The sequence below is a fragment of the Leiobunum rupestre genome, chromosome 1 (assembly GCF_980474605.1).
Source record: "Leiobunum rupestre chromosome 1, qqLeiRupe1.1.hap1, whole genome shotgun sequence".
Classification (NCBI taxonomy): Eukaryota; Metazoa; Arthropoda; class Arachnida; order Opiliones; family Sclerosomatidae; genus Leiobunum; species Leiobunum rupestre.
The window spans coordinates 78,068,847-78,096,032 of record NC_143384.1 but is presented as its reverse complement, the minus strand read 5'-3'; the positions used below and the strand labels follow the sequence as shown (position 1 = coordinate 78,096,032).

Here is a 27,186-nt window from a genome sequence, read left to right as displayed (position 1 = left end):
TATTTAAAAAATACATTGAAAAACATACACCAGGAATTGAAGCTTTGAGATCAGGCAATGACTCATAAAAACACCTTGTATCATCATCTTCCCAGAGAGAATTTCCTAGACCATCCTGTAAAACAAAAATAAACACATTTGTTATCAAACTTTGCAGGCATATTTTTATACAAAACTAGGCCAATTTTTACATTTTCAGTCCTAAGATAACAAAAGTACTTATGACCAGGTTTCTTAAAATTTCACATAACCGAACGAATCATACATTACCGAAACCAATATCTTAGCTGCCTTTCTTTTGTTATTTAAATCAGGGTCTGAGTACTCTATGTGAGATGAACCCCTTACCAAAAAATAAGTTGGTATTTAGTTGGTATACACATTTTAGTTGACATTAAGTTGTTTTTAAGTAGGCTAAAGTGGTCAGAATATTTCAATAAACTAGTTAAAGGGGTAATAAGTTGTTATTAAGTTGATGGGAAAATACTTAATACATAATATTTGTAAGTTGGTTTTAAGTTGGTATTTCCTAGACTACTTATTTTTTGGTAAGGGACTAGTTGCAACAAATTCAGTTCTGCTATTACGAGTGTCAGACTTTTCTTGGTGTATTAGATTTAGGCATGAGGTATATGATAATAATGGTACCCTTACCAAAAAATAAGTTGGATTTTAGTTGGTATTCACATTTTAGTTGACATTAAGTTGGTTTTAGGTAGGCTCAAGTGGTCAGCATATTTTAATAAACTAGTTTAAGAGGTAATAAGTTGTTATTAAGTTGGTAACTAGTTGGTTTTTAGTGGTCAGAAAATAACATTATTTTTAAGTTGGTTTTAAGTTGGCTCCATTAAGCGAAATTGAGTTGGTTTTAAGTCTGGACTAGTTGGTATTAAGTGGTTTTAAGTAGGTTTTTAGTTAGTATTTAGTTGGCATTTGTTCCAAATACCAACTTAAAACCAAGTTTAAGTAGTTCTTAGACAACTTATTTTTTGGAAAGGGTAATAACAATTTTACTTGAAAAATAAATTGATCGTTTTTAAATCGCTTCCCTGAATTTCTTGGGTGCCTATTATTGACGTTATTTGCAAGTAGATGTTTATAATGGTTGCTACTAGTGAGAGATAATGTTTAAGGGAAAGCATAAAAAAATAGTAAGACAAAAATATCACAAGCGCCTAATATCTTAAGCCTAACTTTGGGATTTTAAAAAATCACTTTAACCCTTATGGAGAACACTAATACAACATCGGAATCTAAATTCTACCTTTAATAAAATCATAATTGTTTTAAGTATAAGGGATTTCATTATCAACAGAAATCAATACCTTATTTCCAAACCAATGATAATGTAATAAGCCTTCGAAAAATATTGGTGGTTTTCACTGTTTTTCAATGCGCTGTTCAAGTTATTGAGCGCCTGCATTTTTATTTTTGAAGGGAGCGCACAAAATCAAAGGAAATCTCCTAAATTTCTTTTTCCCGCAACAATTTAAGACATCAAGGTGATTACCCATACCAAAAAAAAATTGGATTTTAGTTTGTATTTAGTTTATATACACATTATTAGTTAATATTAACTTGGTGATAAGAAGTTGTCAGCATATTTCAAGTTACTAGTTAAAGGGGTAATAAGTGGTTATTCAGTTGGTAGGAAAATACTTCTTTTTAATAATAATAATAATAATCAGCGAGGCTAATACCCAAGGCACCACCTTAGGCCTAAGTCATCAAGCGACTTTTGAAGCCATTAATTCAGGTGGCCGGGTTACAATGCGTAGGAGGGTGGTGGCAAGCCCTGCATGCCACGCGAGCCAACAGCTCCCCACACTAACTATTACCGTTAACCTCAACAAGTTTTTATGGAAGGGGGAAGTTTGAAATTGGTCTTAAGTAGTTAAATGTAAGGGGTTGATTCTGGTCTAGTTGGAAATAAGTTGGTTATTAAAGATGATATCAGTTATTTTTAAGTTTGCATTGCAAATACAAACTTAAAACCAAGTTGGAATAATAATTGTTTTAAGTGGTTTTTAACCACCTTATTTTTTGATAAGGGTAACAAATATTTTAAGTAATTTTCATAACTCAATATTTGTATTAAGAACCCTAACATACATATTTTAGAATTCTGGATATAAAAATCTATCTTATGATGTCACTAAAGTCACAAAATTCTAAATGTGTACAAGCTAACACTATCTCTTTAAATTTGTCCTAATGTTTTTAGTTCTCAGCTTGGAATTTATGATTTTTCATAATTTTAGTAGACTCAGCACAGTGGTTGGCAATGCAAGTTAAAGTCAGCATTTTATTTTAATTAGGGCAATGCGGTCATCTTGACATACACATTCAAAAATCTAAATTGCTATCATCTTTTAAAAATTATTTATTTCATATTTTCCCTTAATTAACTATTGTTTTCTTAATAAGTAAACACCATCACTTACTTCATTATCTCTAAACCTGTTATGGACATCCAAACTTGTAATATCAGTTTCGGGAGATGTTGATTCTAAAAAAGATGAGTTATTTCAAATATGCTATCTCACACATTTAATTAAATACAACGCAAATTAATGAATTAGTTCATACATTTTTGTGGAAATATTTAATAAAAAGAACACTAATTACCATCTTTTGGAAGGTCAGGTAAGTCTTCATCAATTATTTCCTGGAAAATAAAAACAATATAAATAATAAATTAAAACGTTACATTAAATATTAACATAGTACGATCAAATATTTTGGTACTCATTATATTACTATGGATTCTCATTTGCTAAAAACTTTTAAACACACTTTATAAAGTGTTCTATGGGATAGTCTGGCTTTTGTTGAACGTATACTGTTGATATACTTTTTACTGTGACAGTATTTATACATGTCTAGTCAAACTTTTTCCTTGAGGATATTTCTATGTCTTTATATTTTGATCTAAAGTAGGTACATGACATATATATCACTGTACCACTTGTTTTAGTAAAATGCTTATTAAACCAGTTTGCAACAGCCCCCTTACCAAAAATAAGTGGTCTAGGAAATAAGTTGGTATTTGGAAAACCGGTCCCTTTACGTCGCCTTCTTGGACTTACAGAAAGCCTACGATAGTGTAAACAGAGACATTCTGTGTAGGATTTTGGTCAACCTTGGCGTTCCTGTTGCGTTTGCGAATCACTTAAAGGCAATCTATGTGAATAACTTTTACCGTTATTGGTTCAACAACGTCTCAACTGGATATATTCGTTTAAATATTGGTCTGAAGCAGGGATGTCCAATGTCACCCTTGCTGTTCGCACTGTATCTTCAGCCACTTGATCAGCGACTTTCGACTTCAAACTTAGGCTTTCGTTTACCGCAAGTTGGAGCTATCATTTGTGGCCAGTTTTTTGCAGGACCTCCAAGGTCTGTTGGACATTGCTGGCGTTTTTGCGTCTGAGTGTGGCTCAGAGTTTAGTGGAGAGATGTGTCATGTCCTGCAGTTTAGTGGGCTGAACAATGGAACCAACCAACCCTTGTTTCTCCAAGGTAGCAGAGTGCAAAATTCGAACAAAGTGACATATCTTGGTGTATCCTTGGGTACTAACTGGAACCTCACGAAGCCAGGTTGGGTACAAAGGTGGGTTGGCTTCAAGGAGCCATCAAGCATAAAGGTCGGCACTCATACAATCCATACATGGTCTCTATGGAAACAAGTGGCGGTTCCGAGCCTTTCATATGCCAACGATGTAATTTGCCTAAGGGAACCAATTTCTCGTCGGTTGGAACAGGCTCAGTTTGTCGTGGGTAAGGCTGCCATCGAGGGAAATTTTCTCTCGGTGAAAGCGGCAGTTAAAGGAGAACTAGCTTGATCTGAGTTCGTGGCGCGAGAAGCTAGGAATAAACTGTCGTACTTGGGCCGTCTCATGAAAATGGAGAAGGATCGTGTGGCTGGCAAAGTATTTCGTTATCTTAGGAAAAAAGGCCACCAAACCCGCTGGAGTAGGAGGCTCCAAATCGTAGACCGCATGTATGGTCTTGGTTCTCAGAAACGGAGTGCAGCAACTTCGGTCAAAGAGTGGACTGGGAAAAGCTGTGAAGGAGAACGCTAATAAACGCTGGCTACTAGACATCGCCAAGCACAGAAGTTTACGGATATACACTAATAAGGAAACTGTGGGTCTCGAGTCTTATTACACCAACGATCGTCCAAGTCACCTCCTTTTTCAAGCGAGAACAGGTGCTTTGCAAACTGCTGCTAGGTTCAGCGAGATCTTTGGTGATGACCCCAAGTGTCCTCTGTGTGGCGCGCCATGTGAAGATGTTGCACATTGTAAGGCCAGATTTGGCCCACGGCCAAATCATACCACCAACGGCCGCGGGTGGCGCTATAGTGTAACTGTTATAAATAGTAAGGCCTGTTGAAGGGTTGTTGTTAGAAAGAGGATGAGGTGAACGGTTTCACGAATCTAGGGTAGTGCCGATAATTTAACAGAAGACCACCTTGATCGGACAACACGCAGACCAGTAATTGTTGGTGAGAAATATTAAAAGGGTTTTGTTTGATTTTAAATAATTTTGTTAAATTATTTGCCTAAGTTAAAATAGTCCCTTACAGCATATTTTGGAAGAATGCGATAGGTTGATTTCCATCCGGGTAATGTATACTTTCGCTGAAGAGCTTGATAAATCAGACGACTGTTTGGCTTACCTCCTGGGCTTCTATGGTGCCGGTAAGACTATGTGGAATGATGCAACTGTTACAAAACGCCTTCTCGGCCACTGGGAAGCTTAACGAAAGAGCCATTAACTCTCTTCCGATAGTTACACCGGCTTTGTTTAATTTGTCTATTAGTTTTTTATTTTAAAGATTTCGTTCATAAACTGTCAGGCCCAAAGTTGGCGCCAACCCAATAGTGACTAAAGCGCCCCCTATAACCTAAGTATAAAGGAGGAAGTAAAGCAGTAGCACAGGGCAGAACGTGGGCAGTTGCTGTGGGGAGTCCCCCTGAGTAGTTAGGTGCTCCCTCCTTGTAGAATCACCTTCAGACCATAGGATCTCTTGTTCGAGTTATATTAAAAATAATGCTTATTATTTCTAGTGGAATTTATTTATTTTACGGATACCCAGTGGTAGAAATTTAGTCCCTTACATAACATGTAATATATGAACTTTATCGTTAATTATAATTATAGTTTCAATATACTCGTGAGTTCATGTAAGGTGAATTCCTCCCTGATTTAAAAGGGATTTGTTTGTATCAAAGAGTAAATAAATATCTATCTATCTATCTGGGTGCCCTACTTCGTGCAAATAAACTTTGCTTAAAAGAAAGAAAATAAAATATATGAGCTTTTTAAAATCAGGAAAAAAAATCAGGGTCATTATACTAATAGTACCCAGAACAAGTGACGATAAAACAGTTTTGGTTGGTTATGTTACTTTAATTAAGGGACATTTAAACAACAATCGTTTCATAACTCCAAAATAGTGCCCCGTAGGAAAAATGTCTCCAAAAGATCTATAGATTAGGACTTGTATAATATACCACTTTTGACACACCCCCTGGAGGGGCTTACCACTTTTAATTTTTCTGTACACTTATTACACTGATTATGTAATCAATGAATACACGATTACAATGATTACAAGGGATTTTTGCCAATTATGGGTCAGTTACAGAGATTACGGAATAATAACAGCAATTTCGAAATGATTACAACAATTATTGAATGATTTCAGGGATTACATTCATTATCTTTATTTGTATACCCCCATACCATTATTTAATACATAACGAATTTTTACACTGTATAACGGATTCAGTCACCAGATGGCGACTGAGCCGTTATCCAATCTAGCGCCCTGTTATTTTTTAGTTTCGCCGCCAGGGCGATTCACAGCGCTTGGTGGCCAATATAAAGGCGATTACAGAAGGAGGGAAGCAATACACAGAGACAATGTCTAATGAAGGTCTAAATTTTTTTGTAAGTTGTTTAATCTTTTTGCCTAAAAGGAAACAATAAATAGTGTTCTTATTTATTTTACCGTGTCTTGATTCCTTATTATTAAGCCCAGCCTCTAGCATTCCCCATATTGTAACCGTAACCGACTTAACGTGACTCTTCTTAAATCAAGATACGTTTATTCGAACTGGGAACGGTTGCAACTGATTGTGGGTCATTTCAATCAAATTTTGATCATTAGAAATTATGGAATATTAGCAGCACTTTCAGTTACTGAGCAAACAAAACGAGTAGTGATTATAAAGCTATTTAAAAATTATAACACTGATTTCATTAAATAAGCGACCGAAGTGGCTAAAATAATCGCAAAGCTATATTAAAATAATTACTTTGAAAATAGCTGTTACAAAATGTTTACGGTCCTAATAACAGTATTGGGTGATTACCATAATCATGTCAGCACGAGTGTACACTGATTATAGCACCCTGTATATAAGATATGGATGTTTGAAATTGAAAGTCCTAAAAAAAGGTCATAGTATTATTTCCTTACAGCAAATTGTTGCGATGATTGGAACAACTTTTGAAATGCCAATTGTGCAGCCTCAAATTTATCTTTGCGATCAACAGCCAATTCGCCTTTAGTTTCCAAAGTGCGGTTATTCTGCCTTTCCATTACAGCCAAGGTTTTGTGATCCTTAACAACATGACGACTCAGTGACTTATAATAATCTTTCAATAATGTTCTTAGTCCTTTCTGACGGTCAGCTGGTAAAAACTAAATTATGGAATAAAAAATATTTAAAGTAGGTAATTATTAAGTTAAAATAAAATTGTGTTTAGGCCTAAGTCAGTCTTGCACTTTCACATAAATTCACTTTGGGGTCATTCCAGGACAATTTTCCCACTTGTTCACCCGACCATCGCCAAATTTCGTGAAAACTTGTATTTAGAGTTATTTTGGCCGTAGAAGTCGATTCTGATATTTTCAGGAAGATTGGTTTAGCTGAGATACGGTGTAGTCACATTTGTGAAAATGACTTTGAACCCTACCATTAACCATTTTTTATCTCAGCTTCTACTTAACCGAAAAATTCGACAGAGGGCTCATTTTAAAGGAATTGAAGAGCGCAATTTAAATAACCACTTAAGTTCATGCTATATATACGAGAAGATACAATAAATTAAGTTTTAAATAGTTGACCTTTGATCCTGAAAATAGCTCATTTTTAATTTTCAAAATTTTATTTTTTCCGCATTCCCTACACACGCTTTAGTTGCAGTCGAAAAACTGCGAGGGTAGTATTATTTGTTTTCGAGAAAATAAATAATTTTGTATACCCCTCCTTAAATTGGCCCAAAAAAAATTTACCGATGCTGGGTTCCACTTGAAAATGTAATAGGCGAAATACAATGCCCATCGCTAATTGACCAGATCGGTAGTAAATACTGTTTGAAAAAGGAAGATAGTTCGAAAATAGAAAAAGCTTATTTTATGCCTCAAAATAAAAACATTGTATTGCTCTAAAATATATATTATTTAAATTTCAATATATTTTTAAGGAGGGGTATATAAAATAATTTATTTCCTCAAACACTAAAAATATTACCCTCTCGCAGTTTTTTGACTGCAACTAAAGCGCATATAGGGAATGCAGAAAAAAATTAAATTTTGAAAATTAAAAATTAGCTATTTTCAGGGTCAAAGGTCAACTATTTAAAACTTGATTCATTGTATTTTCTCTTATGTATAGCATGAACTTAAGTGCTTATTTAAATTGCGCTCTTCAATTCCTTTAAAATGAGCCCTCTTTCGAATTTTTCGGTCAAGTAGAAGCTGAGATAAATGGTTAATGGTAGGGTTCAAGGTCATTTTAAAAAATGTGACTACACTGTATCTCAGCAACCGCTTAACCAATGTTCCTGAAAATTTCATAATAACCCTAAATACAAGTTTTCACAAAATTTGGCGATGTTCGGGTGAACAAGTGGGAAAACCTGTCCTGGAATGACCCTTTGCGCTTGTTTAGGGCTAACTGACACCACCAATCAATTGAAAAGAAGTTGTATCTGTGTCTAAATACTAAGGGAAATCAGTCTACAAAAAAATAAGCCCACATTACACCAGTCAATACAAAGAATGACCATAACTTTGAATATTTGGCAGATTATTGATTGGAATATTATTAAAGAAATTGCAAGACAGTAGCGTATCTAAATAGAGACAACAGGCAATAATAATGAACTAAAAATAAAACAAAATCATATTGTACTAATGTGTTAACGAATTGTTTGGACAAGTGATTGACATAATGTCCCTAAAACAAAACTTGGGTACCTTTGGGTTTTATCCACGTGCCTAGTCCTGCAAAAATTGATGTTTATAGCATTCAGAGTGTAAGGCTTTGTCTTTCCTGATGGCGAAACAAAGCATTACAGCCCAACTAGTTTCCTAGAGTAGTACTAGCTTTTCCGCAAGTTACACCACTGCAGTTGGGTGAAGTTTATACTAATTTCCGCACAAAAATGATTTAATAGGATTCTTTAATTTTTTTTAAATATTAAGGTGGTCTTGACTTAGTTGCTGCTTAGACTAGGACATAAAACCTTACGATTTTTCTCATATATAATGAACACCATAGCCTGTAGTGTAAGTAAAAAAATTCCCACAAGAAATTGAAAGAAGAAAAATGCTAGAGTACAATTTTGCTATTGAATATCATAATTTTCTTACATTGCTTTTTGGAATTTCCATTTCTAATTTTTCAGAAATAGCTCTCATTTTTTGTGGAACAAGGCCGGCATAATCTTCTCCACAATGTTTACAAAAACTTAAAAGAATATTTAAATGTAAATGTTCCTCTTTATCGCCAGATGTTATAACTGTCAGCAGATTTCCCAATATGGGAAGTCCTTCTTTCAGAGTAAATACACCACACGTTATAAGCTGCAACGAATTACAAACAACCAACATTAAAATTAAATATTTAAAATCTTTTTTAATTAATTTGCTCATTTATAACATAGCATAATAGTAATTACTATAAAAATATATTTTGAGCAAAATTTAGGGGTTTGGCTTAATTGGAAGTTGGGTGAATTGAATTAATTATTTTTATATAGAAAGAACGATTTGGGTGAAGTGAACTACATAAGTCTATGTATTTGTACCCCGCTGCTCCGCCTTAAGCACTACAGCGGCCTACGAAACTAACCAGGCCGGGACAAAAGTGCGCTTTGCGAAACAACGTTCGGCCAGTGAGACAGCCATCGTGACTGCCTCACATATAGCAAACAAACGCCCTCATCATGGCCCAACAAAAGGCGACACCATGGGCTGCCCGAAACCCACCCTCGCACAGCTGAGGACTAAAGTGACTTTCTCTTCCACTGCAAACTACCCTCCTCAGTAGGTTACAGAATGCCGAGTACGGAACTACAGCGGCCTCATTGAATTTTATATTCATTTTGGTTGCACCTGATAGACCTTGTCACGTAGATGCCGAGGGTATTTGTTATTTTGGCCGCAAATGATTATTTCATTTTTTAATTTAATTTAAAAAATTTCACATTTTTGGGCATTTTCACTAGTGTTTCGTTGTACATAACCGTCGATTGTTCGCCGACACCACAGTTTCGGTGTTCTAATAATTTCCACGTGATATTCCGGTAGTTTATAAAATCAATTAAAGTTTTTGTTTATTTTCTAGGTGTTTTGTATTTTTGGGCCACAAACGCTTATTTCAGGTTTTATTTTAATTGAAAAGCTTGCACTTTTCTGGGCCTTTTCACGTTTTTGATAATTTAAAATTAAATACTTGATGCGTAAGGCTTGGTACTGTCCTCTAGGTCGTGTTATAGATGGCCCATAGCTTTTTTGTATGGGGTTGGGAAGGCGCCGCGCGCCCCCAGCGCTTGAGCGAAGTGAGTGCGCGGCGCCGTCAGGCTCCAATAGGGGGAATTTTAAAGTATGCTTCAAACCTGTTCTCATTTTTGTTACTATTTAAGTTGATACGATTTCAATAATTACGATGCCAGTAGGTACGATTACAGAAGGACCACCGTCAATGCTCAGAATGGGGCTGGTGCGCGCCTAGAAAATGGTGTCGGCGGATACACGATGGAACTATTTTTAAGAAAAACGATACTAATCCCCTAATATTACTATTTTTTAAATTAAGTTAATTAAAAAATTTATCATTTGCGGCCCAAAAAATCACTTCGTAATCTAAGCGTCAAGTGCTACATTCTCCGCCAAAAAAACGGCTAATCCCCTAGAATTACTACTTTTTTAAAATTAAGTTAATTAAAAAATTTTCATTTGCGGCCAAAAAAAATGCATTTCGTAATCTACGCGCCAAGTGCTACATTATCCGCCAAAAAATAAATAAAAAATACATGAGGCCGCTGTAGTTCAATTTTGCCAATGATTTTATATTGAAAAGATTTACTTTTTAACTAGTACTAAGAACGTACATGTACAGGGTGTCCACTAAAAACGAAAAATTATAAATAACTGAAAAACGTTTTTTTATTTAAAATTTCATTGGAATATTTCTCGTGCCGTTGGACATTTACTAGTGTAAAATTTAATGACCTTGAATCAAAAACTATCTTGAGAGCTGTTGGGGTTACAGATTTGGTTCCATTTAGAAAGTTGTTACTTGCCATATTATTAGTTCAAATAACTTTGATTTGACCAATCAGAAGCGGAGAAATTAAAGTTTTGCGAGAAAGAATAATGCCTTTCATGAAATTTTAATTGAAATGTTGAACAACACTATGAACTCCGTCGTTAAACAATCTCAAGCATGTATTGTAATCTGTTGTTAACTATTCAGTATTTATTTGATTTAGTCACAGTAAAACTAATAAGATTAATGATAATATTTTATTATCAAACACTGAATTCATTAACCTTCAATTTCTCGGTTTCTGATTGGTCAAATTAAAGTTAACAGCTTTCTAGTTGGAACCAAATCCGTAAACCCAACGGTTCTCGAGATAGTTTTGATTTACTTTGAAGACATGGTTCAAGGTCATTCAATTTTAGGCTAGTAAATGTCCCCCTGCAGGAGGAATGTTCCATAGAAATTTGAAATTTAAAAAAAAAATGTTTTTAAGTTATTTATCGTTTTTTAGTGGATACCCTGTACAAGATTACTTGCATACATTCTTTAATTTATAATACAGGCTGTGAAACTTAAGCAATACAGGCTGTGAGACTTAAGCAATACAGGCTGTGAGACTTAAGCCCATGGCTTATCAAAGTAAAGAGTAGAGGTTAAGAATAAACAGTAAACCTATCGTTAGTAGTGAAAGAAAGCTAGTAGTTAGCTATGACAGACCCACACTGTATCATTGTGAGGGCCTATGACCAATGCTGGTTTAAAATATAATTATTATTTTTTAAACTGGACTGAGATTAACTAACAGCAAGTCTACAAAGTCATTTTCATCCATACGAGATAAATTTGCTGCCTATACTCACAAATGTAAATTTTTCCTTAAATTATTACAATTTACCAAATTTGTAGTCAGCTTAACAATAACACACACTGATAAATTAAAAGTCAAATTATTACCTCTGCATAAAATCTGAGATCAACTCTAATTTTACTTGGATTGGTTATCTAAAAAAATTAAAAGTATGTTAAACATGGAAAATATATTATGAAACTGTTTGTAAATTTCGCAACTTATAACTAATTATATCACAAAGCCTGATTTTTGTCTGTAGTACCAGTAATAATACTAGACAAAAATTATAACTCAACTACTACCATTTAAATTTTTTTTACAAAAACAGACCCTACTGTTTTGTGAATTTATTTATTTTAACCAATTTTCTTGAAATCAAGAACTTATCTGGCTCACAGAAAATAACCACGTAAAAATTAAAACATGGGAAGCTAATGTTTTATCTGTCAGAACTATCTGCAAACCCAGGTTTGCAGATAGTTATGACATAAAAAAGGTAAATTCAGAACAAGTAAATTGGCCAAGAATCAGTTATTTATTTTTTCCATAAAGAAATTCACTTTTGCAAGTCTAATTTTACAGTGAAACTAATGATATAATTTACCTTTTCATCTTTTTTCATGGGTAAAATCTTTTGCCAATTTTCGAGAAGTTGTGGTGCGAAATCTAAGTACCTTTGATGTAGAAGTGAAGAAATTTGGACTGCTGTAGCAACATCTGACATCTAATGAACAAAAAATTGTTAACCCTCATTTCTTCAAAGTATCAATTTTTTGCGAATGACTGAAAGCAGAAAAGCTGATATTTGAGGAATTTTAAAATGATTTAATTGGTTCAAAAAGCAAAACATTAAATTACATAATTTTATCCTTAAATTTGTTAATTAGAACCTAGAAGAATATATCCCAATACACCATGTTTAAACGCACCTAAATGTGTAATAAAACTGCAAAAAATTAGTTCATAAGCAAAACCATAAAAAATATACTTTGAACAGTATTAAAATTATTAGACTATCCTTTGCAATAAAGAAATTTGAATATAGATAAATCTACCCAAATCAGCGTCACTAAACCAAAAACCCTGAATACATAGAAAAACAAAGCTCAAAAAGGGCATGCATGGTTAGAACAACATTTTATATTTCATTTGAACATCCATGTGTTTCTTCTATTAAAATTGTGATCTAATCATATTTTTCATGAATCAAATTAAGAATTTTAGTGTTTATGACATATATAACTTACCTTGAGTTTTGCTTCAACAATAGCTGCAGCCTAAAAGTTACAGAAGTTGAATTAGATTTTACTTTAAAATATTTCATTTAGATACCCGTAAGATATCCATAACTTGAAATAATATTGGTCTCGTATTTACAAACGACTAACTATAAAAAACAATAAACAAAAATCTCACCACTTCACTTATGTACTTCGTTAAATTAAGAGTATTCATATCTTTAACCAGAGATTCCCTCTGAGCTTCAGTCATATTTCTCTGGAAATTGAAAAATTAGCATTTAATGGTTAATTTGAAATGGTTCAAGACAATTTCATTGGCAATATTACAATATTTTTTAATTTTGGTCCTAAATAAGTCTTAGTTTTCAAATTGAATAATATCAAGAATGTATTTATTTATACTTAGAGAGAACGACTATGTTGAGTTGATCTGTTAGTGACATGGTAGAATATTTCCCCAGTACAAAAGAGCAGGCGAGGGAGGGGGGAGAAAAAGTCACGGACCTGCCAATTCAAAACACCCTGTATAAGTATTAGGGAAACAATAAGATACCGGGCTGATTTGATTTTGTGGTAGGCGGGAAGGAGCTTACTCTTTGAGCATGCTAAAAAATGTCTCATCATAATCGTTCTCCCTAATTGTAAAAAGTATATACCCTTGATGTGCAGTTTTAATTTTTGTTTTTCATTACATATTTAAAAACAATAAATCTTTATAATAAAACCACCATTATATTTTGGATGGTATGAAATTATGATTGAACAATTCTATTTTTAAAATGTCTTTTTGGGAACTATATTTAAATCTTAAAAAAAAACATGCTTCTTACAAAGGAGTCAATAAAATTGTAAATTGTTTCTTAACAGAGTCAAAAATGTTATTAGTAACATACCAATCGTTTAACAAAAGCTGTATTCTTCTTTAAGCTAGAGTCAAGCTTTGCAAAGAAGCTTTCTTCTGGTCTTTCAGAAGCTAATCTTTGATTAGTTGCTCTAAGCTCGGCCTTCAAAATAAATCGCTCTTTCAATTCTGAAATGTACTGATTTAACAGAGCCTGAACGAATAAAAATTATAAATAATGTGATAATATAAAATCAATAGGCAGAATACGTGACGATATAAGTTCGCTACAAGCTTACCCCCTCATCTTCTACACTTTTTACTTCTAGTTCATTATTATTAATAGTTGTGTCATCAATAATTTTAGGTGATTCAGTTAAGTCTCCAATAACATCATGATCTTGGTTTTTCAAATGATTACCACTATTTAACAAATCATTTTTATCTGCAAAAAGAATATAACAATTTATCAGATAGATTTTAGATTTCCGCTTTGTTACACTGATCTTTTAAAATATTGCATGACCTATATATAAAATAGGATTATTTTATACCAAAAACAAAAGTGAATTTTCATAGCATGAATGGTGTAGTGGTTAATAGCCACTAATACTCAAGGCACCAGCATAGGCTTAAGTCAGAGAGCCAGATTTAATGTTCATACTGCCATAGAATTAGGCACCTCTTAAAGTGAGGAGAAGTCCTAACCACCCCAAAGTGGTCCTAGATATACTGAAAGCATTACAGGCAAACAGATATATTACTAAGATCTTTCTTGCTCTAGCAGTTGCTCCTATTGGTGGTTTTAGAATTTATAGGGAGTATAACACAAAATTACACTTAAACCCAGATTTTCACATAAACTTCTACTCTGACCTGCTTTTCTCTCACGTTGTTGGAAATAAAGTATTTTCCCCCTTAATTTCGAGTTGGGTTATACTTCCTTTAACTACAACAAGTTGTCTGGTATGGTTTTTCGATGGTTAATACCGTATTTTTTAGTTTAAACAGTATTTTTCCTAAAAACAACATTATGTGGTATTTTAGAGCTTAATTCTGGCTCTTCTAGTGCATAAGTAGTCGACTGCTCTTAACTTTAAGTAATTTTAAAGCTATACAATTCTTCTTTAATTGTCTGAGATGGTCTAAACTATGTGGAATCCCTTAACCGCTATAGAGAATTAAGAAGTTTTCGCTAGTTGTTATGCCATTTAGAATTGAGGAGCCATATTTATAAATATTAACGATGATGTAACAATAGCTTTTTTAAAATATTGAGCAAAATAATTATAGACAAAACTAATTAATTAGCATTAAAATATAAACTTTACTAGGGTAACTACATAACTGATCGCAAATATCTAGATACTGATAATTAGTCGTTGGATTATTTTTGGCTCGCGTGGCATGAAGGGCTAGCCACCACCCTCCTACGCATTGTAACCCAGCCACATGTTTAAAGGCATTAAAAGTTGCTAGATGACTTGGGCCTAAGGTGGTGCCCTGGGTATTAGCCTAACTGATTATTATTATTATAATAAAATTTTTATTATTTTGCAGAAATGAAAATTGGCAGAGATATTAATTTTGGAAAATTAACCAAAATAACCGTTTTATAGATTTACTTTTCCGTTTGTGGTATAGTAGGATACACGTGATTATTCATTTGGGTAATAATTAGTGGGGACAAAGTATATTCTATTTTTTCTTGGTAATTTGACCTCTAGGTCGCGATGCTAGATGCCCCATCGTGATTAGCAAGAATGGGCTCAGGGTGGAGCTGTGCGCCCCCAGCATGAGAGGAAAGCGAACGTGCAGCACTGTCAGGAGCCAACACTTAGTTTATGATTATATTTTGGTATTTGTCCACGATCCTTTTTTACACTCGTCTTGTGTTAGGAGATAGGTGCTTTACCAAAATTTCAAGGGGAAAACTGGTTTTTGGCAATGACCATACAAGTTCTTTCACTGACTCGGACAAAGCAACATATTCTGCTTCCATGGTGGACAAGGAAACCAACTTCTGCTTCATTGACCTCCAGGAAAATGGAGCTGACCCAATAAATGCTGCGTAAGGCCCAGTCGCTGTCACTGAAAATACGTAGTTCTGGATCCTGCTGACGTTCAGAGACGAGACTCTACATTGATGTACTGAGTAGATACCTCGCCACCTGACAGCTTTTGCCAGTGACTAAGACCAGGATTGCTGCTAAATTGCGATAAAGCAATGTATGAAACCTGATGTAGCTTCAGTGAACCATCATCAGTTTCTTCAAACTGGACTCCTAGTAAATTTTTGAGTGGTTCCAGTACTTTGAGCTCATACTCGTGAGACAATAATTTATATACTTCCTGTAATAAATCTTCTGTCTTTGCCAATACAACAAGATCATCAACATAATTGAGCACTATCGCATGATATGGGATGTAGTAAACGCAATTTGTCCCAATGAATTTCTTGAAACCCATGGAACCAAATGTCTTGTCCAGTTCCATATGCCAAAGTCTTCCACTTTGCTGAAGGCCATATAAAGCCTTAATAAGTTTTAAACAGTGAGTATTATTATCGTTTCCTTCATAGCCCGGAATTAGATTCACGAATATTTATCTATCCAACATGCCATACAAGTACGCATTCTTCACATCCATGTGGCAGGGGCCCTTTGGAATGCCATGACGGATAATGATACGAAGAAACGTATATGAGTAAAACAGAGAGGTGAGAAGGTCTCATCATAATCGACCCCTTCTATTTGCTTGTAGTCTTGAGCCACTATTCGGGCCTTAAATCGGATAGTCTTCCCTTCATGATCCCTCTTGACTATGTAAATCCATCGACATCCAACAACTCTGATTCTTTGGTTTTTCTACAACTTCTGTGACCCCGCGTTCCGCTAGTTTCACCATTTATTCATCCATTGCGGACTTCCATTCCTTGACCTGGGGTGACTTCATGGCTTGTTGGTACGTCTTTGGAACAATTACCTCAGTGCAAAAAACTTCATAAATCTCGGCAATGTCATCTTCAGTTATTGTGGTGATAAGCGTTGCAGTGTTCTTTTTCGAAAAATCCCAAGCAGCAAAATCATGCGGCAATAATTTTATGCATTGCTTTGGTGCTTTTACCAAGTTGACAAGGGACGCATGTTCCAACTTCCCCTGATAATGTACCCATTCCTCTGAACATATGGTGCGTAAACATGTACATGAGGTCTCGAGCATAAACATGACCGAGCCTACAATGCCATAAATCAATGTCATTGAGCTTTCAACTGGCACTGGAACATACATTAACTTCACATCTAGTGCCATCTTGACGAACAGGATGTGCATTCTTAATGGTATATAAATTTTCAGGTTATAGGTTACCTTGAAAGAAAAATTTGTCCCGTTTCGTTGTAGATAGTATACCTTAATTTTTCAATTGTCGACTTATAACCTGCTGTGTCAATGAGCCGACCGGATATAAGATTTCTCCTCATTCTTGGCGTATACAAACGTTCTTTAATAAATGAAATCCTCCATATCAGCCTCCTATCTGTAAACGGATACCTCCACATCCCTCAATTTCAGAATTCCCTTCACCACAGGCTGCCACTGCGGTGAGCGGATGAAGAAACATAAATATTTCTCTCGTATTACAAAATAGATGAGTCGCTGCTGTATCGAGAGCCCAATCATGTTGAATATATTTCTTTCCAAGCCAATAAAAAAGACTAATCTTTGCTTAAAAACATCTCATTTAATATTAAGTTAATAAATTATATATACATTATATACACTGCACATTAAAACAGTGGAACGAAAATATGAGCTGCCATTCTATTAAGAAACCAATACAACACAAAACTAAGATAAATAGCAGATGACAGCGACATGACAGTGTTGCCAGTTAGTATTATTAATAATTCCCTTATACTGTCAAAGCACAAACCACCTAACTCCATACCAACCACGCTCTGCTACCACTTGTTGGGGGCATTGTAAAAACGATCCTTAACTAATAATTATATAATTGCTTTAATTAAAACTAGTTAAATATACATATATATCATTTATAAAGAACTAGCTTACGCTAGAATAGATTTGCCAAAACATTCCACGCGGAGAAGGAAACAAACATGTTCATGCCTCAGTGGGTGTGCATTAACTGACTCAACTGTTCTCTACATTTCATCGGTCTTTTAGTTTATAGTACACATTACTCCAGCAACACCTAATATCTTATATCTTTCATACGTTCAATAAATAACACCATATTAGTTTGTTAATATTTTAACATGAAGGCAGCAGCTACCTTGCACTTGCCTGCTCCTTGATCGTGTAAAAAGTTTTACTAACATTTAACTTACGCAAGTTCAACCATTTCCGCATATAAAAATTAGGCAATGCTTTACTTTTATTGCATATTTATTTATTTTGGGCCCATTGCGTATCCTACTTCAACTACAACAATGAATCGGGCCAAATTTTGCCAAAAGGTAACGCAAAGAGACAGAACTAAAAGAGTCTGCCTCGAGAGCCATCTTCTACCATGGGTTTCGTCAAAACTTTGAACTTCGCCAACCTCCCTCTTACCCCTATTCCAGCTAGTCAATCATATTGTTCAAATTCAAATAGTGTTTTTTTAAAGTAGTACCCGCAACAATAGTGACCCTAGTAGGAATTTGGGCAAATTCACCGAATAACTCATTTTCAAAGTGCTACGCCTATCAAATGTAATCATTCGCAATGGGCGGAAAAAACATGGAGAAGTAGAAATTTTCGTGGCACACGAAGGAAGCGTCGTGGCAGAGCCTTTTTCTTCTATGCCTCTTGGTAGCACTAAAAAACGTTAATTTTACAAAATATATATCTCAGCGAATTTTCATTTCCACAATATAATTTTTACACAAAGGTTCAGTATGGTCTAAAGTATACAAAAAAAATTGGACATGAGTTGGTATGTTGATATTTTACCAAGGCTTACAATGAACAAGAAAAAACAACCAACATAAGTTATTTACTATAACTTCTATGTAATATAATATATTTCTACCACACATACCTCCAACCACAATTTCTTCATCTTTACTTCCAGTAGCTTTGTTGGCATTTTCTTCAATTCTGCATTCACTTTTAATGCCAGTATCTTTGCTTTTGCTAGGGGGACTACTCTGAAAACGATTTAATCTCCTCGACCCTCTTTCTTCGCGCTCCCTTTTCCAGCTCTTCCCTCTGGCTTCGGACTTTTTTTCTCCATTTTCCATCTTTCCCAAATTGGTACTAAATAAAGAAATAACTTTTTAGAAAACATTCTAGATCTCCCAACTTACAATTTCAAAAGACTAATTTCCATACGAGCTTAGAAATCAACAGATAAAGATAATTATAGAACTCAAAGATACCCTATACCCCGCTTTGCAATGTTAGATGGAAATAAGAACTTATTACAAACTTTATTTAAAGCACACCGTTAAGTGAAACATGGCTCATTTCTGTCAATTAACTTCAAATGTTCCTTATAATTATTACATCTAAAAAAACCCCAATAATATCAAACTTTTTTCAATTACAACCAGAAGTAAATGAATCGAAGTCATTGAAATAGCACTCAGAATCAGAGGGCGTTTTACTTATGAAAATGATTAGAAAATCGAGTCAAATAAAAGCTAATTTCCATCCCCATCGTTTGACGCGATAAATTGCACTTGGGAATCGTGGGTATAGATTTTTCTATCTATAAAAAATGGTTTCATAAAAACAAAACGTTTTTTTTTGGCGTAGGTCAAAATGTAACTTCATTTACTTTTGTTATAACTAAATAACTCATAATGTTCAAAATTGAAAAGTCCCGGCAAAACCCCACAGGAATTTTTTGAGCTACATAAAAATAATATAAAATTCATACATTTATTCTTGGTGTAGCCAGAAGAACATATCTATTTTCAATTTTCAACAGCTATTGTGTTAAAAGGTTGGCAGCGCAGATTTCTTTGACATTGTTACCTCTAAGTTCATTGGCTTTGTATTGTTTGAAGTTTAAAAAAATTATCTCGTGACTTGTGCGCATTCATGATGCCTTGCTCCAAATACTTTTGAGAAATGCCAAGTTGAAAATATAGCCTCTAGGAAGCGCCACATTATAATACCTACCACTTAATAAGTGCTTGTAAAAGAAAACGCCTAGACCTCTACTTAGAAGGACTATAGATTGGCTTATGATATAGCTAAGCTCATATGAACATTGAAAAAAACAAGTTAGTTACAAACCTGATACAAACAGCTCACGAGTCACAAGTGAAAAATTCAATGGATCACATTTCTATCCTGAATTATAATGTTTCTTAAAACATTTGAATTTAGTTCCCATTCAGAGGAAACAAAGATCTACAGTGCATTTTAAACCTGTAAATACAACTCTAGATAGGTTAATGAATATAAAATTTAGCTTCAATAAACATAATGAATAGAAAACTGATTTATGATACACAGATTAGGCAGCCAATTTTCAATTAAAGATGTACTGGATTGTTTTAATAATTTTGCCCTAATTTCATGTAGCTCCTTCCCTTCTGTCAAGCAAACATGTGATTCTGTAGCCCCACTCTCAATAGACATTTCACCAGTTTCCATACCGAACTACCATATCAAAAAATAAGTCTGACATAATTATTTTTTAAATAATAATCAGCTAAGCCAATATCCAAGGCAGAACCACAGGCCTAAGTAGTCATGCAACTTTAAAGGCCTTCTAGTGGGTTAAATTGCGAAGGAGGGTGGTGGCAAGCCCTTCATGCCAAGCAAGCCATCAGCTCCCTACACTAACTATTACCATTAACTTCAGGTTTTTATAGGAAGGAAAACCCCTTTAACCAGTGGGGAGAGAACTTGCCAACTCAACGTAGAAGGAGCTGTTTCAAGTTTGGCACCCAGAGCCACGATCTGGAATCAAACCCAGCTCCTCTTGCTGCAAGGTGAGAGTAATAGCTAATCCGCCACCCCAGTACCCACTTTTTAAGGAAAGTAATGGCCACTCCACCACCCCACTTTAAAAGGAGAGTAATGATGTAAACAGGACCATGAGAAAAATTAGTTCAAAGTCAAGGCCAGATGTACGCGAGTCTGGCATTGCAGCTTTTTTATGCTCCATTTTGATATTATATAGGTCTAGAGCTCCATCTCTTGAATGGAATAAGAGACAATATTCATAAGTATTCCACTATAATAGATATTTTTTATGATATAGTTAATATTTAATATTATTTTAGTACAAATTACATTTCATTCATATTATTTTATTTTTTAAATATGAAATTTTACTCAAAGATATAACTCATCTTAAATTTAACATTCTCCAAAAAGTATAATTATAAATGTTTAGAAATTTTTAATTTATTGGTATTTGTGCAAGTCGCCATTAATAATACCAAAATTGTGACAGTAAATGATGTTACTCAGAAAGTGCAAGTTGGGTGAGGAGGAGCAAGGGTATAAATTTTGGTTTGAGCATCTTGGTATGCATCAGTTGTAAACTTCAACTTTCTTTAACATGCCGGCCAAGGAGGTTCTCCGTTTTGTGGGGGATATTGGACTTTTTAAGCCTTAAGGTCTGGGGCCGCACAATGTACCTCTGGTCGAAGTGCGCGAATGGCCAGAACTCTTGCCCTTCTCCCCACTTAAAAATAATAATAATACATTGGGGAGGGAATAAAGTTTAAATATAAAAAGTGTCCCCTGGCGAGCTTCGGGACACTAGAGAAGGTTAGAGGCATTATTTTGTTTTCAAACTCAACAGTCACTTTACCGCCATCTATCCATTCTTTAATACAAAACCAGAAATTACAATCCAAGTAGTGGGTATATTGTGCATCCAATTCTATGAGCTCTATCTCAATATCATCATACAGTAAATTTTTACCATTGGAAATTATATAGACTGGTTCACTTTTCTCGAAAGTGGTCATTTTAACAAGTCTAGCGGCATTTTGGGTAACATTTGGCCAAATGATTTTTTTTTACTAATTCGGACCTCCTGAACACGAATTTCGATGTTTGCACTCCCGATTTTGGACCGGAAGCTCAGAATTCCAGATGGCCGACGTTTTCTTACAAGTACGATATTTTCACTCCCTAGGCCGTTTTCAAGGTTGTTTTTGTTGTAGAATGCAAAAATAATTGTTATAGACTGTTAAAGCAATTATTTGACCGTTTTATATTATAATTTTCCATAAAATAAATAGATAATCGTGGAAAAATTACATAATATTGTGTACTGGGCTACTTATTTCGGCGATAAGTTTTAATAAGATTTGAATACAGGGCGAAGTAAATGTGAAAAGTTTAAAATTATATTCAAAAAGTTTACTAAATTAAATAAACTAATTAAACGAGAATGCGTTTCTCGACGGGAAAGGGAAATAGTGAGGAATATATAGGAGACGACATTTTCTAACTCATTATTGATATAAAAGCACCATTTCTAAAAGCGTTATTTGAAAGACGAATTTAGGAATGTATCTGTAACTATTAATATAAAAAGTATGAATTGTATACCATGCCTTCTTGATGTGTACCATATTGTACCTCTTATACAAGCCATAGAAAAGAGTTAACGTTCCACGTGTTCCCAATTGAAGAAAATCTTCGGATATTATGGTTCAAAAACATTAACCGATAAGATTTTAAGATACATTTTTCTAAAACGTGAAAATATTTTCCGATTTTTCCCAAAATTTGAATATAAAGCATTCATGTTAAAAATAATACCCTATAAATTAAAAATCTATCTCTTGTAGTTTTTGAGAAAAATGCCCAGTCAGATCAATTCCGGACACCTTGTGGACTTTTCTACCTTTCTGCGTTTTAAGCAGTTTTTGCATCGTAGTCCATAGGTGGTTCTTATTAAAGGGCCCAAATTTAGCACGTGGTAGCATATACGACCATTCCTTTTCTGGTCAAATTCAAACGCCGGTGTGGCCCTTAATCTTTATTTTTTGTATATTTTATTATCCAAGACTATTCTCCTATTTGGCTTTACGTTGCTACGCAACCAGTTTTGAAATTTTGATGATTAGGCTTAGTTTTTCTTTTCAGTTTAGTTAGTCACATGCCAGATTACGTGCACGGTACTGATGAGCCCCAAATATGGCGAAAGCGGTTCACCTTTGGGGGAAATTCTGTCGGTTATAATTTTTCTAAATTGGTTTTTGACTCTAAGATCTATTTGAACCGATTTTCGCGTTTTTATATTTTATCGAAGACCTATTGGTACGAGCAGAAATCCATACCTCTACTTGGAATGCTTATCGCGGCAGATTTTTGTCTCGATGTGCCTGACGGTTTTTTTTGACGTCACTATGTTAAATTAACAACCAACAATGTGAGAGGGTAGCGCCCGCAAAGGGAATTTTTGGTCTCGTAGGCGGGGCCAAAGCCGTCAAAGTGATCTTACCATACGCTATACGGTAGGAAAAGTATTACAAGTAAAGGTATGGATTCCTGGTACGAGTTATTCATTTTGAAATGACTTTAAATTTGTTGATGATTTCGTTTTTTGCTTCTCTTTTTATTAAGGACTTTTCTACCTTTTCGCGTATTTACTAAAGTTTACCCAAAATTACACAAATTTATCGAATTTTAAAATAATTTCAACAATTTATACAATTTTAACCAAATTTACAGAAAACTTACCCAAAAATTTACAATATTTGGTCTATATTTTCTTTTATTCTACGCAAATTTAGACATAGAATAAATTTACCAGGGCAATTTTAGATATTTCAAGTAAATTTGCCCTATTATATCCCGAATGTAGGCAATTCACATACATTTTGTCAATTTCTTAAAATTTCGCTAATTTTTCAAAATTTACTGGCATTTACCCAAATTTAACCAGTTTAATTATAAATGCCCCAATTTAACCACTTTTTTAATAAAAAAAATAGCATTAGAAAATTTTAAATATTTCATAGGGGGACCCTTAGAATCTTCGATTTTCCTATGTTAATTAACATCTAGGGGCAACAAACACAGCACCCCACACAAGGAGAATGCAACCCGTAAAAGGTCGTGCATTTTCTTGTGTACATTTTTCATTGGTTAGATGCTTTAGCGCCTGTTGCCGTCGGAAGAGGAAATTCGGAAATTGTCTTCCCCCTCTCCGTTAAGCGTGCAGCGTAAAGGTTTGTCCAATGAAATTTGTACACAAAACCGCGTTAGCGTGTTTAAAGGCTAACTGCGTTCTCCTTGTGTTTGTTGGTTCTGGATTAACATATTATGTTCACCATCATGGACGCCATCTTGAATTTTAAATTTCGGGCCAGGGCTAATAAATTGCTTGAACAGTCTATAACAATTATTTTCGCATTCTATGACAATTATTTTCGCATTCTATGACGTAAATAACCCTGAAGGTGGCATTTACGAAATTACGTTTGCCATATTGGGCGCCATCTTGAATTCTGAGCTTCCGGTCCAAACTCGGGAGTGCCAACATCGAAATTCGTGTTCAGGAGGTCCGAATTAGTAAAAAAAACTCATTTGGCCAAATGTTACCCAAAATCCCGCTAGAATCCTATTTTGACGAAAAGTGAACCAGTCTAATAGGAACTGACACTTTTGGTCATTATGTCAATTTTGATGATACTTTCAATTTCTATCAATAGTTTATGTCACTTACAAAAATAAAAAAAACATTTTGTAGAGCTACATGGAAATAAAAAACCGGTAAGATACAAACTCTCCCTTACGTAAATTGTTTCCTGTCAAAGTTATCACGACCCGTTAACTTTCGGGAGTGATCATCTTGTTATTTTTTTATTTTTTATCGTTTCTACCCTCAGTATAGCTATCTAGGGACCAACTCATAACATTGTTCTTTTTTGTTTAATTCCTCTTGCCTATTCTGGCAGCCCCGTAGGTTTTTTTAGTTATTGACAAACCCTGATAAGATAAGGGTCATCTAATTATCTAGTATATAAAGCCAGGTCAGCTTTAGGCAGGAATCCAGTTTTTCTTCAGTTTTTGTTTTAAACGTTTCTTCAAGTATGTGATCACAATGTGGTATACAGCATTCGGTGACGCGGTTCGACGGGAAGGTTAATGTGCATGGTATTGTTGCGGGTATTTCGCGTTGGATTCGTGGTTGTGCGTGATAAATATTGGTGTAGAGAATTATGTGCGGTTCGTTCCTTGGTTTAAGGACTGTTACTTGAAGAACGATAAGTACTTTTAAACTATTGCTTTTTTCCATTCTATTGTTTTTTCTAAAGTGTATTGTGTATAAATTTAACTTAAAGGAAAAGTCCAGGTTGGGTAAGACTTGGGTCTATTTGAAAGATCATGTTTAAATAAACTCAAAAATATCAGTCGTAAAATTATATCTTTTTTTAATGACGAGAAATTAATTTTTAAACGAGCCAAATTTACCGCCAAGCGATCTGCCATTTTTTGTTTCAGGGTGACGTTTTAGGACTTTAATCACGCGCTGTTCGCGCTAAAACAGGCTTTAACAGCGCTCTGTTTCCCGCGCGCGGTCTGCGGAGGGAAGGCGAAAGAAAATGGCAGCTCGCTTGGTGGTAAATTTTGCTCGTTTAAAAATTAATTTCTCGTCATTAAAAAAATATACAATTTTACGACTGATATTTTTGAGTATATTTAAAACATGATCTTTCAAATAGACCCAAGTTTTACCCAACCTGGACTTTTCCTTTAATCATATTCCATAATAGCTAAACCAGGGTTCGTACAAAATAACCGGAATTAAATTCCCTGACATTTCCAGGTTTTCCTGACCAAATTGCAAAGTTTCCCTGACCATTTTTGTAGAATTAATTTATGTTTTGAGGTAAAATCTTGAAAAATATTTATTATGTATTTTTAATACATCTTTCAAAAATTTATTCGCCGGATTTTTTAGACCATTATAAAATTCCCTTACTTTTTTGGGGTCATTTTCAAATTCCCTCACTTTTCCCTGACCATTTAGAATCATTTTCAGATTCCCTGACTTTTCCACGTTTTCCAGGTATTCCAGGTCGTGTACGAACCCTGTAAACCTTTTTCATTCCGTAAACCAGTAATCATAAATGTTAATTTGGCAATGTTCACTTTTAATATGATTCGGCCAACCATAGCCAATCTATTTAGTTAATTACCCACCAAAGTTACCCCGCTTTAATCATTGTACACCCCAAAGAGCCCACCATAGCTTATAAATATTAACTATCTTATTAACTATCTATCATTACCAATGTTTATATAATTATCAAATTGAATTTGTTGTTACTAAGTCCAATAATAAACCAAGAGTTCTATTTTTTGCATAACTTAAATTGATTTCATTTACCTACACTGTAACGACTCTAAGGATCCCGAACAAATAAATTAGATACATACGGCACGGGGAAAAAAGTATTTAAATTTCCCTCGAGTTTAGTGCGTGGGTCAGATTCTTAAGGTTACTATTGCAACTTTTTGAATCCTCCCTCTTTACCGATCTCCACGACTCCCCAACCCCCCCCTCTGAAAGTTATGGTGTCATAATAAAGTCATAAGAGAATACCATTTTCATGAGAACAAACACTATATTTGTCACGCTTCAGATTAAATGATACATAACGTGACCATATGTCCTATTTTGAATAGGACTGTCCCTTTTGGCGGTACTGCGTCCCGCTATCCCCGGGGGAAGCTGTGGGATGCAGAATTGTCCCATTTTCAATTACGAGTCTCAGATAGCATCGAAGTATCATGCGTCTATTTCACTCTCATGCCGTCTGACATGATTAGCTATTGTATTTCATTGCAATTTGTTCCTGATATTAGCGTTTTGTGGTCTGTTTAGGTTAGGAAGTGGTAACCAGTAGTGTTTAAACCATGTCCCGTTTTAAATGAAAATAAAAATGGTCATGTTAATGATACTCTTAAATCATGCAAAATTATTGCAGAATATGTTGTACAGAGTGGGTAAATCCATATTATAGGGACATGATGCATTACAGTAACACCCCTCCAGCAGCAAAAAAGAGTGAAGAAATAAAATTACATAGAAAGGAGAAGAGCTGAATTGAAGAATTTTAAGTTGTAGCAATGTTATTAATAAAATAAACCACTTACGGTACCAGAAAATGTTTTAATCTTAACATTTAGCAACTAGTTTCGCTTCTCATTTGGGAGTCTAAGGTGGCTTAGTAGTTTTATTTCAATGCGTTTAATTTGCTAACAGCTAGGAAAGACAGTACATTTCAACTTTTCAAGACACCTTTACTAGTGTCTGCCCCAGAATTTAACAACTTTTCCAACATCCAAATGCAAACACCATTGATAACAAACTCACAGTGCCAACTTACTAATAATAATTCTGGAGAATTGATTGAAAATAAATTCAAATATATCAGAACTAAAATATTAATGTACAACGTACAAATTAAATAACAATGATCACAGCATTCCAGCAGTGGGTGAATAAGGCGTAGCAGACGAAAACGAATATTATCTGCAATTTTATAAGCAAAGTTAAAGCAACTCGTGGAGTCGTGGTCAGGTTCGGAAATAAGTCTTTTTATTAAAATGGTAGAAAGAAATACTCACCACAGCCCTGCACCTCGAATTATCCAAGGTTCCTAGAAAAAAGCTACGCTTACAATTAGGTTGGCGCATAAAGCCCCTTTTCAAACGAGAAAATATAAAAACTCGCGAAGG

At 34.6% G+C, this 27,186-nt stretch overlaps 1 protein-coding gene across 4 annotated transcripts in view; it reads right to left on the bottom strand.

Moving 5' to 3' along the window:
* Upf2 (UPF2 regulator of nonsense mediated mRNA decay) overlaps positions 1-26,942 on the bottom strand; it is a 41,265-nt gene extending 14,323 nt beyond the window's left edge. For 2 of the 4 annotated variants that reach the window (XM_090153928.1, XM_090153953.1), the window contains exons 1-14: positions 26,835-26,942; positions 19,756-19,890; positions 18,551-18,768; positions 13,803-13,948; positions 13,556-13,717; positions 12,838-12,918; positions 12,669-12,698; positions 12,026-12,145; positions 11,526-11,573; positions 8,675-8,887; positions 6,494-6,718; positions 2,629-2,668; positions 2,445-2,509; positions 29-115 (exon numbers count right to left, since the gene is read on the bottom strand). In XM_090153928.1, coding sequence (XP_090010054.1) covers positions 29-115; positions 2,445-2,509; positions 2,629-2,668; positions 6,494-6,718; positions 8,675-8,887; positions 11,526-11,573; positions 12,026-12,145; positions 12,669-12,698; positions 12,838-12,918; positions 13,556-13,717; positions 13,803-13,948; positions 18,551-18,752 — 1,419 coding nt within the window. In that variant the 5' untranslated portion in view covers positions 18,753-18,768; positions 19,756-19,890; positions 26,835-26,942. Of the gene's footprint in view, positions 1-28; positions 116-2,444; positions 2,510-2,628; positions 2,669-6,493; positions 6,719-8,674; positions 8,888-11,525; positions 11,574-12,025; positions 12,146-12,668; positions 12,699-12,837; positions 12,919-13,555; positions 13,718-13,802; positions 13,949-18,550; positions 18,769-19,755; positions 19,891-26,821 lie in introns of all 4 variants that reach the window. The other 2 variants (XM_090153946.1, XM_090153938.1) reach the window with 2 other exon arrangements.
* Between the last annotated feature and the right edge of the window lie 244 nt (positions 26,943-27,186).